This window comes from Desmodus rotundus, unplaced genomic scaffold, assembly GCF_022682495.2.
Source record: "Desmodus rotundus isolate HL8 unplaced genomic scaffold, HLdesRot8A.1 manual_scaffold_251, whole genome shotgun sequence".
Taxonomy (NCBI): domain Eukaryota; kingdom Metazoa; phylum Chordata; class Mammalia; order Chiroptera; family Phyllostomidae; genus Desmodus; species Desmodus rotundus.
The window spans coordinates 63,509-79,288 of record NW_026527315.1 but is presented as its reverse complement, the minus strand read 5'-3'; the positions used below and the strand labels follow the sequence as shown (position 1 = coordinate 79,288).

Sequence of the window (15,780 nt, the reverse complement as noted above, 5' to 3'; positions counted from 1 at the left end):
CCCATTGGCGCCGGGAGCAATGTCCTGATTGGGTCGCCCTTTTGTTGATCCCGGAAGTTTACCCTGGACCGGAAGTTCACTTCTAATGCTTGGACCACTAGGGCTTCCTCTGCCGTGTTGGCTGTTTTTGTTTAAGTCTCATCTATTCTGTTTTGTCTTTTACGTAGTTCCTCCGTTCTTGTTAACTAGGTGGCTTAAAATATTTTAGAACCAGGAACGTTTCTAGAGGTCAGCCCCAGTTTAGGACCCCCAGATTTTGTTAGGGGATGGACAAATGCCACAAGTGAAAATGCCACGAAATTTAGTGAGCTACCACTAAAGATGCCTTAGAATAACTAGATTAAAAAAAACTGATAAATACATTTACCACACTAATATGTTAACAACAGGGAAAGTAGATGCAGGAGTATATGAGAACTCTGTACCATCATGACAACTTTTCTGTAAATCTGAAACTGCTCTAAGAAATAAAGTTTATTTTTCAAAAACTGATAATACAAGCATTGACAAGGATGTGGACCAACTAGAACTAACACACAAAGACAACTATTTGATAATCTTAAAAAATAAAGTTAAACCTTTACTACTCATGTGAGCCATCAATTCCAAGTATTTAATATACCTAATGAAAACCTATGTCTACACAAAGACTTGTACAGAAATGTTTATAGCAGTTTTATGCATGAGTCAAAAACCAAATGTCTATGAACAGATTAATGGATAATTGGATAAATAAATTGTGATGCATATATACATTGTGACATATGTGATACTGAGTGGGCCAAAAAGTTCATTTAGTTTTTTTCCATATGATGCTTCTAGTAGCGCTTAGTTGTCTCTAACTTCTTTTGAAATAATTTTGATAGATTGTATTTTGACAGATGTCATATCAGCGTGCACTTAAAAAAACAACAAAATTGGTGAGTTTTTGTGCAGCCATTTTAATATTGAAGATGGAAGAAGATACACAACATTTTTTTGCGTATTTATGCTATGTTATTTCAAGAAAGGTAAAAATGCAAAAAAAAAAAAAAAAGATTTGTGCAGTGTATGGAGAAGGTGCCGTGACTGATCGAATGCGTCAAAAGTGGTTTGAGAAGTTTCTTGGTACTGTTGACATCTTGGCCAAATAATTCTTTGCTGTGGGGCTGTCTTATGCACTGGAAGATATTCAGCAGCAGCCCTGGCCTCTGCCCGCTAGAAGCCAATAGCGGGAGATAGCCAACATACTCAAAATATCCAAATCAATAAAGTTATTGGTGAAAATGAAAAATGTGTCTTTTATTTTATGGAAAAAACTAAATGAACTTTATGGCCAATCCAATACTTAACACTACCTAATACATACCATGGGATAGCAATAAAAAGGAATGAACTAATGATATATACAAGAACATGAACGAATATCAAAAAACTTACGCCAAGTGATAGAAGACACAGAAGAAAATATAGTTTATGATCCCATTCATAAGAAATTCTAAACCAGATACAATCTAATCTACAGTGACAAAAAGCAGATCAGGGGTTGTCTGTGACCAGAGCTGGTGGACAGGGAATTTGCCCACAGATAGGTTTGAGGGAATGTTTTAGGGCAATGGAAATGTTCTGTATTATGTTTAGAGTGTTCTTTAGCAAAATCATCCAACTGTACAAGTTTAAATAGGTATATTTTCATATGTACAAACTATAATTCAATAAAGTTGATTTACAAGAGAAGAGGAAAAAAAAAAAACTTTAACAGGCAGTTGATACAATGAAAACTCAGAATTTCCAAGACACGTGTGATTGCATTTAAGGCTCACCCTAAAAATCCAGAATCATCTGCCCATCTCAAGATCCTTAATTTAACCACATCTACAAAGATACAACATTTATAGTTTCTAGAGAATAAAACCTGATATAGTTGTGTGGCCCACTACAACTACATTTCTACATTTTCCCCTGTTATCCTGTATTACATCATTTGTTATTACAAAAGTAATAGATGTTTGTGGTAGAAAATTAGAATTTACAGATAAGCAATAGAAGAAAATAAAATTACCCATAATCCTACCCCCAGAGATAAGCAGTTAATATTTTGGTGCCCAGCTTCCCAGTTTTTTCTCTGTGAACATACGTTTACATATAGGTCCCACTAAAGTTTTAAAAATTCACCTGACAGCACAGCTCTTGATTCCACTTCTCAGATGTATACCTCACAAGTTGGGAAGCTCTGCTATTATTCCCACAGAAAACCTAAAATGTAGAAATTTATTTAGGGGAAAACTTAGATATCCCTTTATGTCAGATAGGTTAATGTCAGAATGCTCTTTTTGAATTAGGAAGTTAGGTAACATTAAAAAGTTGATGGTCAGTTGCATAATGATAGGGGAAATTACACAAAAATGTCATTCTCTCACACAGGAGTGTGAATCCATGACCTGTGGGCACCATGCAACCCCAGATGGCTGTCAATGCAGCCCAACACAAAATCATAAATTTACTTAAAACTTTTTTTGTACTCATCAGTTTTTGTTAGTGTTTGTGTATTTAATGTGTGGCCCAAGACAACTGTTCTTCTTCCTGTGTGGCCCAAAGATGCCAAAAGGTTGGACATGCCCTGCTAGAGAAACACCAGGAAATTTCTTCATTTCCAAAGCTTAAGGTAAGCTGGTTTCCTGGAGTTTGTGACTACCAGCTTTGACTGTGTTTCGCCAGTGGGAGGCTGCAGCTCTTTGTATTCAGGAGAATGGCCTGTGCAGCGACCGTGGAGTGAACTGACAGCGGTGATCCATTCGCTCTGTGCTAACCTTGCCCAGGACCCTGCTGGCAGAGAGTATGCAGTTGCTAGAAGTCTTCTGTGGTCCACGGTACAGATGGTAAGCGTGGCTTTAACTGCAGTAGCAATGTGCTTTTGGCCAACCAAACCGGCTCATTCTCTCTCTCTCTCTGTCTGTCTCTCTCTGTGTCTCCCTACCATAACAATTAATGCAAATTGAATGTTCAAAACACTGTGCTTCATTTTAAGCTGTGGAATAAATAAGCCAGTACCAATAGGATTTGTATGTCATGAACAAATGATTGATTGATTCCTTTTCTAATTTAAATTCCTAGCTCTTGCGTCCTTAAGTCTGAAGTTTCACTTCGTTGGCTACTTCCACTTACAGTCATCTCCCCTTTCTGAACAGTAGTACTTGTTTCTAAATCATTCTTACTCTGCTTTGAGGGGAGGGAGGGAGAGAGAGAGAGACAGAGAGAGAGAGAGAGAACTTGCCAGTGTTTGTCTTTGCAATCCCTGGCCACAGAACATGGAGACCCCAAATCCACAGGACACTGGGCCTCACACATGAAACGGAAAGCGTACAAAAAGAAACTCTACTTTAAAGCCATCTGCTTCACCAAGAACAGGGCAACTGGATTGTTCAGCCAGGTACTATGGGGAGAGAAAACTGGGTTTTCAATGGGTTTTGGAACCAAATACTAGAATTTGGGTTTACATTTATTTAAAGCTTGTGTCTGGGGGTATAAAAGCCGTAATACTGAAGACTGTGGTCTTGCATGGCTGGATTACCTACAGGAAAACTTTTATGGGTGGTTATTCTAGCCTGGTGGGCTTTCACTAGGCTGCTTGGAATCGACGTGTAAATGTACATTAAGTCAGAAGGGTGCATTTGTGTTTACTGTGAGGCAAAGTGAGGGAAAGAGCTTTGAAAATACTTTTTGGGTTTATAGGAAGGAAACCTACTTTTGTTCCTAAAACTGTTGTTAGAATCACAGAAGGTGAGCTAGAAGGACCTAGGGGTAGTACTCAGGTCATCCAATCACACAAGAAGTTTTAAAACATGCAATACCTGACTATTTAGTCAGGGGCACTGACCTCTTTTCCCTTAGGTTGTCAAATTAAAAAAAAAAACAGCCAATACAACAATATCCATCTGGTGTAAATGCCCTGTTTTGAACCACAAATATATAGGTCATATAATAGAGTTCCATCTTATTCGTCACGTCGCATAATAACTTTGCATCTGATTGGTTAATTCTTGGTACCAGAAATCCTCATACAAAAGCATAGGAACCTGATTTTTTAAAAAGTCATTTTGGAGCAAAAAGGATAGGTAGTTACTATTATTATTTTCTGTAAACCAATCAAAATTACACCTACTTTTTCAGATCGTTAAGAAATATATTTTTTGGCATGCTGCAGAATTTTAGTAATTAGCTTATGTGTGCCATGAGATTAAAAAGGTTGAAAATCACTGATCTGGAGAGAAATGAAGGAACCCACTGTTATAGAACACCTATTGTTAATAGCGTCTTCATATACTTTATCTCAATTAATCCTTAAGCCCTAGTTTAGATGAGTGGAAAATCTGGTGAAGAGAGGTTAACTGGCACGTTCAGGTCTACAGAAACAGACTGCAGTTGGTCTCCTGTTCTCTTAATAGTTCAGCACACTTCTATAATACTAAATTTTGCATTAGTCTGCTCGGGCTGCCGTAACAAAATGCTACAGACTGGTGATCAAAGTGCCGACTGGTTTGGTTTCTCCCGAGGCCTCTGTCCTCGGCTTGCAGACGTCTGCCTTCGCTCTGTCTCTCCTCTGAGCTTGCGCCTCTGGGTCTCTGTGTGTACAGATCTCAGGGTCTTGTTAAGGACAGCAGGCAGATTGCAAGAGGGCTCACCCTAATAGCCTCATTTTAACCTACTTACCTCTTCAAGGTCATAGCCCCACGTGCAGCCACTAACTGAGGGAGTTAGGGCTTCGGCAGATTTGGGGGAACCACAGTTCCACCCCCAACACTAATATTAACAATAATGTATGAGATTTCTGGAGACTGTTGGAAATCTAAGAACATTCTAGCTTAGAGCCTTTTTACTAAAAAGGAATGTAGATAGCACGGACCGGCCATCTCCATCCCAACCACTTTCCCATTTAACACTCACAACAGTCTGAGGAGAGGGGCGATATTCATGTCAGCATCTCAGATAAAGAAAGCAAGATTCTGTAAGGGAAAGGTACCCATTTAATACACTGCAGAGTGAGGATTTGAATTCAGGACTGTAATGTCAAGGCTCAGCCACACTTCTGTGTGCTGCCTCTCTGTTCCTATTATATATGACTTTTCCCTCATTTTCATCCATAAGTTGTGGGATGAATCCATAGATGTGGGTTATATAGCTCCTGAGAAATGTCAGTTCTCTAAGCAGCACATGTAAACGTTTGGAATAAAATGTCCATATTTAGAATTATTATAGTTCTAAATGTTATTTTCCACAGTACAAATGTAGGAAAAGGACTTCTTCCATGCAATTCAATTATTCACTGAACAGCTTGGTTAAGGGGTGGGGTGTTCAGAGCCACAGCCATAATCCAGGGGAGCAAACTCGTCACAGCCCTGTCCTTTGCACCAGTGAGGAACTGAGAGTGGACTACATTCAGACTATGGGTTGATTCTATTCTCAAGAACAATTAATAACTAGTTAATTTTTTTTGACTTAGTTCTCTGATCTGGTCATAGACTTTCTGTGAGTAGGAAAAATACTACCTGTAGCCAAAATGAATATGAATTTTGAGAATTGGCTGAGATTCCTGCCTGATGGTACAGGTAGCAATTTTAATTGATTATTTTAGTGGACACAGTGACTGCATGGCCAACTCCAGGACTAGTTTATTCTGTTCACAAGTGAATATGAGGAACTTACATCCTTCCTCTATCTTCTTCCTCTTTTCTCTGTTCTTTCTTAAACTCTGACCCAGTCAGTGGAGCAATGATTCCTTCTCAAACACTCCTTTTTAGGGGAAGTAGAAAGAAAGGAAAAAAAAAACTATAGTACGTGCTGTTTACTGAGTACTTTCTGTGTATGAGGCAAAGACTCCCAACTTGTCAGAGATAGAACTGGTGTTTGAACTCAATCCTGACACCCAAGTAGGCCTCATGTGCTGTCCCAGTCTTGGTTTTCAAGCTCCTTCCCCATGGCTCCTACCTCTGCCTAGAAACAGCATTACCCTTTACTGCCTGACAAGCTTTGATTTCCTCCAAGAACAATGCAAAAGTCACTTCAAGGCAGAATTAAATATTCCTTCTCTGGGTTACCCTAGAACACCGACCTTCAAACTTTTATTGACCTCAACTCACAATAAGAAATACATTTTACCCTTGGCCCAGTAGCCCAGTTGGTTAGAGCATCATCCCCATTCACCAAAGTTGAGGGTGCCATCCCCGGTCAGGGCACATACCATGGTCAACCAATAAGCGCATAGATAAATGGAACCACAAATAGACATTCATCTCGCTCTCACTCTCTCTCTCCTCTTCCTCTCTCTTTCTAAAATCAATAAATAAAAAAAAGAAAATTAAAAAACCCCACAGGTTGACTATTATGTATATTGTGTCCTTCCTGTGTGTGGAAACAAATAAAAAAAGAATTAATACAAAAGTGACCGTGGTTGTTGCCTGATAGTTTCTCATTCTGTTTGTTAGTTTTACAGAATGAGGAGCAGTTTTACAGAAAGAAGAAGCCAATATTAGGATCATCTTTGACCTGTCCATTTGGAGATAATACCATCTATTCAGCTATAGAAGGGTGGAAAACTTTTATTCAGAACAAGTAAGTATGTTAGAAATAAAATCTGTCTGGTTATATAGTATGCTACCAAATGTTTATGATACTGAATGGAAAATCAACTCATGCATTCCCCTGACCAGTTATATGTAGAATTCCCAATAAATATTCTTCTGTCATTTTGAGAATTCAGTTATAAACATGGCAGCCGATGATAAAAGGCAGGACCATAGGTAAGATAGGACTTACACAAAGAGCTATGAGGTGTATGTTTTAAAATATTGGTCCCCTGCCATCACCTATTAGCCATTTCCTCCCAGCCAGACAGCAGAGTTATACCTATCAAGTGCTTTGTGAAGCAACATGGTGTAGTCTAAATGGCAACCAAAATGTAACTCTTTGATTACTGGGTATAGACCTGTGCTGTCCAATGTAATGGCCACTAGCCATGTGTCTATTGAAATATGATTTTTTTTAAAGATTTTATTTATTTATTTTTAGAGAGAGGGGAAGGGAAGGAGAGAGAGGGAGAGAAACATCAATGTGTGGTTTCCTCTCACGTGCCCCCTACGTTGGGTCCTGCCCTGCAACCCACGCATGTGCCCTGACTGGGAATCGAACCAGTGACCCTTTGGTTTGCAGGTTGGCACTCAATCCACTGAGCCACACCAGCCAGGACAAAATATGAATTTAAATAAATAAAAATTAAATAACATTTAAAATTCAGTTGCACAGGCATACTAGCCACATTTTAAGTGCTCAGTAAGCCATGTGTGGCTAATGCCTACTCTATTGGATGGCAGAAATATAGAGCATGTTTATCATCTCAGAATATTCTACTGTACAGTGCTGGTATAGACAAAGAGATATTCTGATTAGAATAAATAATGAATGAAAGAATGAATGATTGAACCAGCAGCACTGTTTTCACCTAACTACTTAATAAGAGAGGAATTGGTAGTCCACACACGAGAAGATACACCATGGTTAGTAAAAAGAACATCTTACAGTTATATAGCAGTATACTTTTCATGTTTTAAAACATTTTAATATATGTGACTTCATTCAATATTTTTCATGAACCTTTTATGTAGTAAAGTCAATGTCTTAATTTTACAGCTGAAGAAAGGTAGCCTCAAAAAGGCTAGTCTTGTGACCTTGTGGAGGTCTCTAGGCCTTCCTGAGGTGACATTTCTTCAGCTGTAAAATGAAGGTTGTAACCAGATCCAGACTTAGAAGTCATTCCTGTACGAAGGATGAGAGCTCAGAGGGAGAGGGATGAGACTCGCTGACAGGATGTAGACAGGGATGTGGTAACATTCCCGCTGGGGTTAGTAGGAGAGATTTGGACAGAGAGAAAGACAAGCTGGGGTGTGATATTCAGGGTCGGAGTGTCTGATGGTGCATTTTAGACCAGAGAGGTGCCCTGGCTGGTGTGGTTCAGTGGATTGAGTGCTGGCCTGCGGACCAGAGAGGCTTCAGGTCCTTTGGGAGGAGCACATTCACTTGGATGAGTCAAGAAAGATTTGAAAACCAGGAGCAGCCTAGCTCAGGGCGAAAACAAGTGCAGATAGTGTCTCAGAGTGAAAGACCAGGCAGATATTCCACTGCGCTGTCACAGACTCCCTGGGTACGGTGTGGTCAGGGTTGAGAGGTAGAACTTGGAGAGCCAGTCACTGAAATGCCATGGCTTCCCCAGGCACTACAAGAGGTGAGAGTACTTAAAATGGATACAGACAACTGTTTTGCAGCAATCTTCTTCAGAAAAGACCAAATTCTATGGGAGACAAAATATGCTACTCTTGCCCTGGCTGGTGTGGCTCAGCGGATTAAGCACCATCCTGCGATCCAAAAGGTTACCAGTTGGATTCCCAGTCAGGGCACATGCAAGGGTTGTGGACCGGGTCCCTAGTTGGGGTACATGAGAGGCAATCGATCACTGTATCTCTACACATTGATCTTTGTCCTTCCCTTCCCCCTTTCTAAAAGCAAATAAACAAAAAAAATATGCTACTCCTTTGAGTGGTAACTGCTGAATAATGCCTAAAAATAGTGCTAATATGTCTTGAACTATTACTTTGTATGAGATACCGCACATGAATTCTCGTAACAACTTCGTAAGTTAAATAACTGTTCCCAACACCACTGTACAGGTAAGGAACCAGTGCTGTACTGGAGCTGGTTCTTACTGTTTTGTGAGACGTCAGTGTTGAATTTTCATGACTTTTGTTACCCAGTTGACATACATGATTAACTTGAAATCAGCCATGGTGAGAACATTTATAACATGGGGGCTTTTAAGTGCTACAAATTAGGGCCTTCCCCCCGCAGAGGGCCAGTGTGTGCAACATTTAGCAGCACGGTACTGAAGTGGCCTCAAAGAGGCTTAGCAACTTGCCCAGGTTACACAGATGGTACCAACAGGCGGATCCTAGGCCAGTCTCGTTACTCTAATGCCCACCGTGACTTCACTGTGGACCTTCTTATACTGGGGAATAAGATTGTTCACCTTACTTCATTACCAAAGAAAAACCATATTGCTCACCAAGGGGTTAGGGATAAAGGGCTTTGCAGAGCTTTGCTTGAAGGCCTGGAATTCAAGCATTTGCCATCTCTGTAACTCAAGATGGCTTTAATGGAAAAAATTTGTGACCCTAATGCTCTGGCAACACGACACTCATGTTTTATATACGTGAATAAATATGTATGTATTTCCTCATCTCCTCAGTGAATTTCATTAAGGAGAACAGTCAAGCTCTCATTCAAAGGATGGGAATGACTGTTATAAAGCAAGTTGTAGATGAGCTCTTTGTGTGGAATGTTCTGAATTTTGAAGAAATAAACACCATTTGCTGCGAGAAGGTTGAGCAGGACGCTGCAAGAGGGATCGTTCACATGATTTTGAAGAAGGGTTCAGAAGCCTGTGACCTCTTTGTTAAATCCCTTGAAAAGTGGAACTACCCTCTGTTTCAGGACTTGAATGGACAAAGTAAGTATCGATTTGCTTGTATACGTTCCACCAATAGACGAAACCATGACGAAGGTCCCTAATGCTCAGGACAGAGCTTCTGCTCTCCTCCCTCTTCGTATCACCGGGAGGCGGACTTTGCCCATGGTCCGGAAAAGCTCAGGCATTCTCAGAAGAAACCTCCCATTAGATGGCTTGATGGTGAAGCCAACAGGTAACTCCAGGGTCAGGGAATAGATGGTTTAGATTAGCCTCGCCTCAGAGTCAAACTGGACAATGAAGGCACCTAACAAGTCCACGCAGGAGTGGTTCTTAACATTCCTTAGTCCGATGAGGGGCCCGGCTGATGGCCTAGTCCGTGACCCAAGCACTGTGGTAAAGAGAGGCTGCTGACTGCAGAAGCATGACTGCTTTTCATGAACTGTTCATTTAGTTGTTATTTCTTTAAATTGGTCAATTATTTCATGACAGATTTTAATCAAAGTTAAGGTTTGATCTGCTTGAAAGTTACTCCTAGCTGTCATTCTCAGCCATCTCCCCATTATTCTCATGCACTTTTCTTAACTGAAACACAGGCTCCTCCCATTCCCAATCAGCCGCTACAAGATCGGATGGTGGAAAGAAGGAAACGGCAGGCAAAAGGGGAGGAAGGGGAAAGGGTGACAGGGAAAAGCAGGAGTAAGTATTTGGAATCCCTTGTGTTAGCGAGAACTGGGGAAGGAAATTAAAATCACCAATGGGAGATTCTTGGCGCCACTCCCCTTCATTGTCCTGAACTCTAGGTTCTGGGGTGACACAGAACGGGGTCCTCTTTAATCTCACCTCTTCCCTAACAGGTCTTTTTCATCAGATGTCAGAAGAAGACTTAGATGATTTGGTTCAGAATTTAAAAGATTTATACCATTCCCCACCTTTTCTAAACTTCTATCCCCTGGGTGAAGATATTGACATTATTTTTAATTTAAAAAGAACCTTCACCGAACCTGTTCTGTGGAGGAAGGACCAACACCATCACCGTCTGGAGCCGCTGACTCTGTGTGGTCTGCTGGACACTCTGCAGAGCCCCTGCATCATTGAAGGGGAATCAGGCAAAGGGAAGTCCACCCTGCTGCAGCGAATCGCCATGCTCTGGGCCTCTGGAGAGTGCAGGGCTCTTACCAAGTTCAAATTAGTCTTCTTTCTCCGTCTGAGCAGGGCCCAGGGTGGACTCTTTGAAACCCTGTGTGATCAGCTCTTGGATATACCTGACACAATCAGAAAGCAGACTTTCATGGCCATGCTGCTGAAGCTACGCCAGAGGGTTCTTTTTCTCCTTGATGGCTACAATGAATTCAAGGCCCAGAACTGCCCCGAGATCGAAGCCCTGATAAAGGAAAACCACCGCTTCAAGAATATGGTCATGGTCACCACCACCACGGAGTGCCTGAGGCACATCAGGCAGTTTGGTGCCCTGATTGCCGAGGTGGGGGATATGACGGAGGCGAGTGCCCAGGCTCTCATCCGGGAGGTGCTGATAGCGGAGCTTGCGGAAGGCTTAGTGCTCCAAATTCAGAAATCCAGGTGCTTGAGGAATCTGATGAAGACCCCACTCTTCGTGGTCATCACTTGTGTAATCCAGATGGGGGAAAGTGAGTTCCACTCTCACACACAAACAACGCTGTTCTGTACCTTCTATGACCTGCTGATACATAAAAGCAGGCACAAACGCAAAGGGATCGCTGCAAATGACTTCACTCGGAGCCTGAACCACTGTGGAGACCTAGCTCTGGAGGGCGTGTTCAACCACAGGTTTGATTTTGAACTGGAGGACGTGTCCAGTGTGAACGAGGACGTCCTACTGACAACTGGACTCCTCTGCAAATACACAGCTCAGCGGTTCAAGCCAATGTATAAATTCTTTCATAAATCATTCCAGGAGTATGTAGCAGGACGCAGACTCAGTAGCTTATTGGTGTCTCAGGAGCCAGAGGAGGTGACCAAGGGGAACAGTCATTTGCAGAAAATGGTTTTCATTTCAGACATTACATCCAAGTATAGTAACCTGCTTCTGTACACATGTGGCTCGTCTGCCGAAGCCACCAGGACTGTTCTGAAACACCTTGCAGCTGTACACCACCACGGCAGCCTCCGTGGGCTCTCCGTCACCAAGAGGCCTCTCTGGAGGCAGGAATCTATGCAAAATGTGAAAAACACTACTGTGCAAGAAATTTGGAAAGCCATAAACATCAATTCCTTTACAGAGTGTGGCATCAATTTATTTCATGAGAGTATATCCAAATCAGACCTGAGTGAAGAATTTGAAGCTTTCTTTAACGGTAAAAGCTTATATATCAACTCAGAGAACATTCCTGATTACTTATTTGACTTCTTTGAACACTTGCCTAATTGTGCGAGTGCTCTGGACTTCATTAAATTGGACTTCTATGGGGGAGCCACGACTTCGTGGGACAAGACCACAGAGGACATGAGAAAGACCCACAAGGAAGAGTCCTCTGGAACCTACATTCCCAGAAGGGCTGTGTCTTTGTTCTTCAATTGGAAGCAGGAATTCAAGACTCTGGAGGTCACACTCCGGGATTTCAGCAAGTTAAATCAGCAAGATATCAAGTATCTGGGAAAGATATTCAGCTCTGCTACAAGCCTCAGACTGTCCATTAAGAGATGTGCGGGCATGGCTGGAAGCCTCAGTTTGGTCCTCAGCACCAGTAAGAACATTCATTCCCTCGCAGTGGAAGCCTGTCCCCTCACCCTAGAAGATGAGCAGCACATCGCTTCGGTGACCAACCTGAAAACCTTGAGCATTCACAACCTACAGACACAACGGCTGCCAGGTATTGTAAACAGCAGCAATTGGAGCTATAATTAAACCTGGCTAAGTGCCGTGGAATATTAGAGATCACCTAGTTTTGCTTTAAATTTCCTAATAGTTTCTACCAGGTGTCAGGAATGGGGAGGGAGGCGGGAGGGATGGAGGGGGATCCATGTGGGAGGAAGGCTGTCAGACTGGGAGGCCATAGGGAGGATTTCCAGAGCTGAAGTTCTATGGTTTGATTGAATAGCTATATTGTTTGCAAACTAAGCAAATTGTTTGCTTAGTTTGCAAACTAAGCAAAGTGTGTGTTTGCATGTGCATATATATATGTTTCATGTCCTCACAACTATAAACCTACTTTCACCCCACCCTTTATAGTGGCTGGGCTCACCTTCAGCAAACTCTCCCCTCCTCCAGCATCTCCATGTCCACCCAGCATCCACTGCTTCCCTGCCAGTGACTCCCCTTCCCCGCTTCAAGTCTGGACGGAAATCCAGTCTGTAAACTGATCACCTGCAGGAGCTAGTGGCTAATTGTGTTATTAGATCCTCATCTAGGAAATTGCACAATAGACTTAGTCGCATCCCCACCCCAAGTATTGTTCCTTTTGAAAAAGGATTTTGGGAACAGATTTTGTTCAACATGAATGTCAGACTTCAGGCCCATACATGCAGGGACAGTCATTTTGGGTAAAGGGGAGTTTTCCCCTAATTCACAATAACACTAAAGATGAGCATCTGCTCTTCCTGTGTGGATCAGCCCAGGTCCCAGGAGCAGGAGCTGCTGTGCGGAGTGCAGCTGTGGCTGGCAGGAGCCTCACCCTACTTGACTGTAATCTAAGATTATTTTTCATTCACAAGTGATTTCCCATTGTGCTCTGCTGCACTTGGCACCCACAGAAGAAATTTTCTGTGACTTAAGAACCTAGAATCTTTTGTACAGATAATTTTTGCAGCCTCCTACTCAGTGCAGGAATCCCTTCTATGAGATTCTAGAGTCACCCAGATGTTATCAGACTACCTTCTGTGTCAGGAAGCTCACTGTCTCTGCTTGATGGCTTATTCCTTCGTAATGACCATGCATACTGCTCACCTATGTGCTGAATTGGCCTGCACAGTGTTTAGAATTTCCTTTTTAATGTTTGCCAATATTTTCCTAATTTTTTTAATTTATTTTTTTGAATAATATGTTCACATGGTCCAAATGATAAAACAATCTACAGTGACAAGTGTCCTTCCCCTCCTATCCACGACTCTTCTTCCTGAAGGGGTTGTTGCCAGCATTTTGAAATTAGGAGGTATCATGCAAAAATACAAGTTCTTCACTTCTCTTGAAAATTGTCGATTTGACAACTGAGGGCCCAGGTCCCCAGTTGGTAACTATTTGTTAGAACCTCGTGATCTGCTCCAATGCTCTTTGGACAAGACACAGAATCCCCAGTTAGGCACAGAGCCCACCTGTTGTACTTCTTATAACAACATTATCATTATCTTTTTGTCATTTGAGTTTATAATTAGTGCTTACTCTTTCTTATGGCTAAAATCCACTTCCTTGTCATTTCTATCCAAGGTTGGTTTTACTTTTGCCCTCCAGGTCTCTTCAGAATCCTCCTCCTTCATCCCTTTTTATTTCTGAATAGTATTCCATTGTATGGATGTACCACAGTTTATCCAGTCAGCATGTAGGTTGGGCAATTATGAATGGAGCTACTATAAACATTCTTATGCAGGTTTTTGTGTGAAAATAAGCTTTCAGTTAACTTGGGATTGCTGAGCTATATGACAAATGCTTGTTTAACTTTTAGAGAAACTTTCCAACTCTTTTCCAGCTTGTACCATTTTACATTTCCAATAGCAATATATGAGAGCTTTAGTTGCTCTGCATTCTCATTAGCACTTGGTATGCTCTATTTTTCTATTTTTGTCATTCTACAGTAAGGACGAAACAGACAGTATTAATGCTGATGAGGATGTGGAGCAATTAGATTTCTGTTTGTAGTGATATCCTGTCACAGTTGGCTGATAAAGTTGAAAACTGTGTGTGTGATGGTTTATCAACTATATATCCTATTTGGTGAAGTGTCTGTTCAAGTTTCCACCCATCTTTTAGTTAGGCTATCTGTTTTCTTAACATTGAGTTTTGAGTGTTTTTTGTATATTCTGGATACAAGTCCTTTGTCATTCAAATCACAAGTGATTTGAAAATATTTCCTCCCAATTTTTAGATAGTCTTTTCATTCTCTTAACAGTGTTTTTCATGAAACAAAAGTTTTAAATTTTGTTGTAGTCCACTCTTTCTTTTGTTAATCAGGTTTTGGGTGTCATGCCTGACCCCAGGTCATGAAGATTATATCCTATCTTCTCATTTTAAAGTTTTATGCTTTACATTTAGACCTGTGATCCCTTTTGAGTTAACATTTGTATAAGATGTGAAGTTTATATAAAGGTTTATTTTTCTTGCATATGGATATCCAGTTTTTAATTTTATTGTTGTTAATTACAGTTGGCTGCATTTTCTCCCTACCCCTTTACCCCACCCCAGCCAAACCCACCTCCCTCCCCTGCTTTCACCCTCCCCCTTGGTTTTGTCTATGTGTCCTTTATAGTAGTTCCTGAAAACCCTTCTCCCCACTGTCCCCTTCCCCCTCCCCTCTGGGTATTGTTAGATTGTTCTTAATTTCAATGTCTCTGGTTATATTGTTTGCTTTTTTCTTCTATTATGTTCCGGTTAAAGGTGAGATCATATGGTGTTTGTCCCTCACCGCCTGGCTTATTTCACTTAGCATAATGCTCTCTAGTTCCATCCATGCTGTTGCAAAGGGTATAAGCTCCTTCTTTCTCTCTTCTGCATAGAATTCCATTGTGTAAATATACCATAGTTTTTTGATCCACTCATTTGCTGATGGGCACTTAGGTTCCTTCCAGTACTTGGCTATTGTAAGTTGTGCTACTATGAACATTGGGGTGCATAGGTTCTTTTGAATTGGTGTTCCAGGACTCTTAGAGTATAATCCCAGCAGTGGAATTGCTGGGTCAAAAGGCAGTTCCATTTTAACATCTGCAGTCTTTGTAGTGACATGCTCTGTTTTATTTCAGATATTGGTAATGTGTCAGTCTTGCTAGAAATTTATCAATATTATTGATCTTTTCAAAGATACAACTTTTTAAACTTATTTTTTCCTACTGTTTATCTGTTTGCAATTTCCATTGATTTCTGCCTTGATCTTTCTTAATTTCTCCCTTCTTCTTACATTGGATTTATTTTGCTCTTCTTTCTCTAGTTTCTTAAATAGTAAGCTTAGGTTATTGATCTGATACTTTTCCTTATTTCTAATATAAGAATTCAATATTATAAGTCTCTGTCTAAGTAGTATGTTAGTTGCAGACTTTGATATTATATTTTTATTTCTGTATTTTTCAAGTCAAATTTTCCATGAGACTTCCTATTTGATCCATGC

The 15,780-nt window shown here is 41.0% G+C and overlaps 1 protein-coding gene across 7 annotated transcripts in view; it reads left to right on the top strand.

The window, feature by feature from the left end:
• Nucleotides 1–2,385: 2,385 nt before the first annotated feature.
• Nucleotides 2,386–15,780, top strand: part of NLRC4 (NLR family CARD domain containing 4) — a 28,252-nt gene continuing 14,857 nt past the window's right edge. For 2 of the 7 annotated variants that reach the window (XR_006654342.3, XM_053917779.1), the window contains exons 1-4: nt 3,119–3,409; nt 6,462–6,588; nt 9,272–9,532; nt 10,348–12,342. Coding sequence is in view for 6 of the 7 variants with exons in the window: in XM_053917779.1 (XP_053773754.1) it covers nt 6,588; nt 9,272–9,532; nt 10,348–12,342 (2,257 nt within the window). In the remaining variant the exon portion in view is untranslated. Of the gene's footprint in view, nt 2,859–3,118; nt 3,410–6,461; nt 6,589–8,263; nt 8,399–9,271; nt 9,533–10,347; nt 12,343–15,780 lie in introns of those variants that run through there. The other 5 variants (XM_045189309.2, XM_045189310.2, XM_045189308.2 and 2 more) reach the window with 5 other exon arrangements.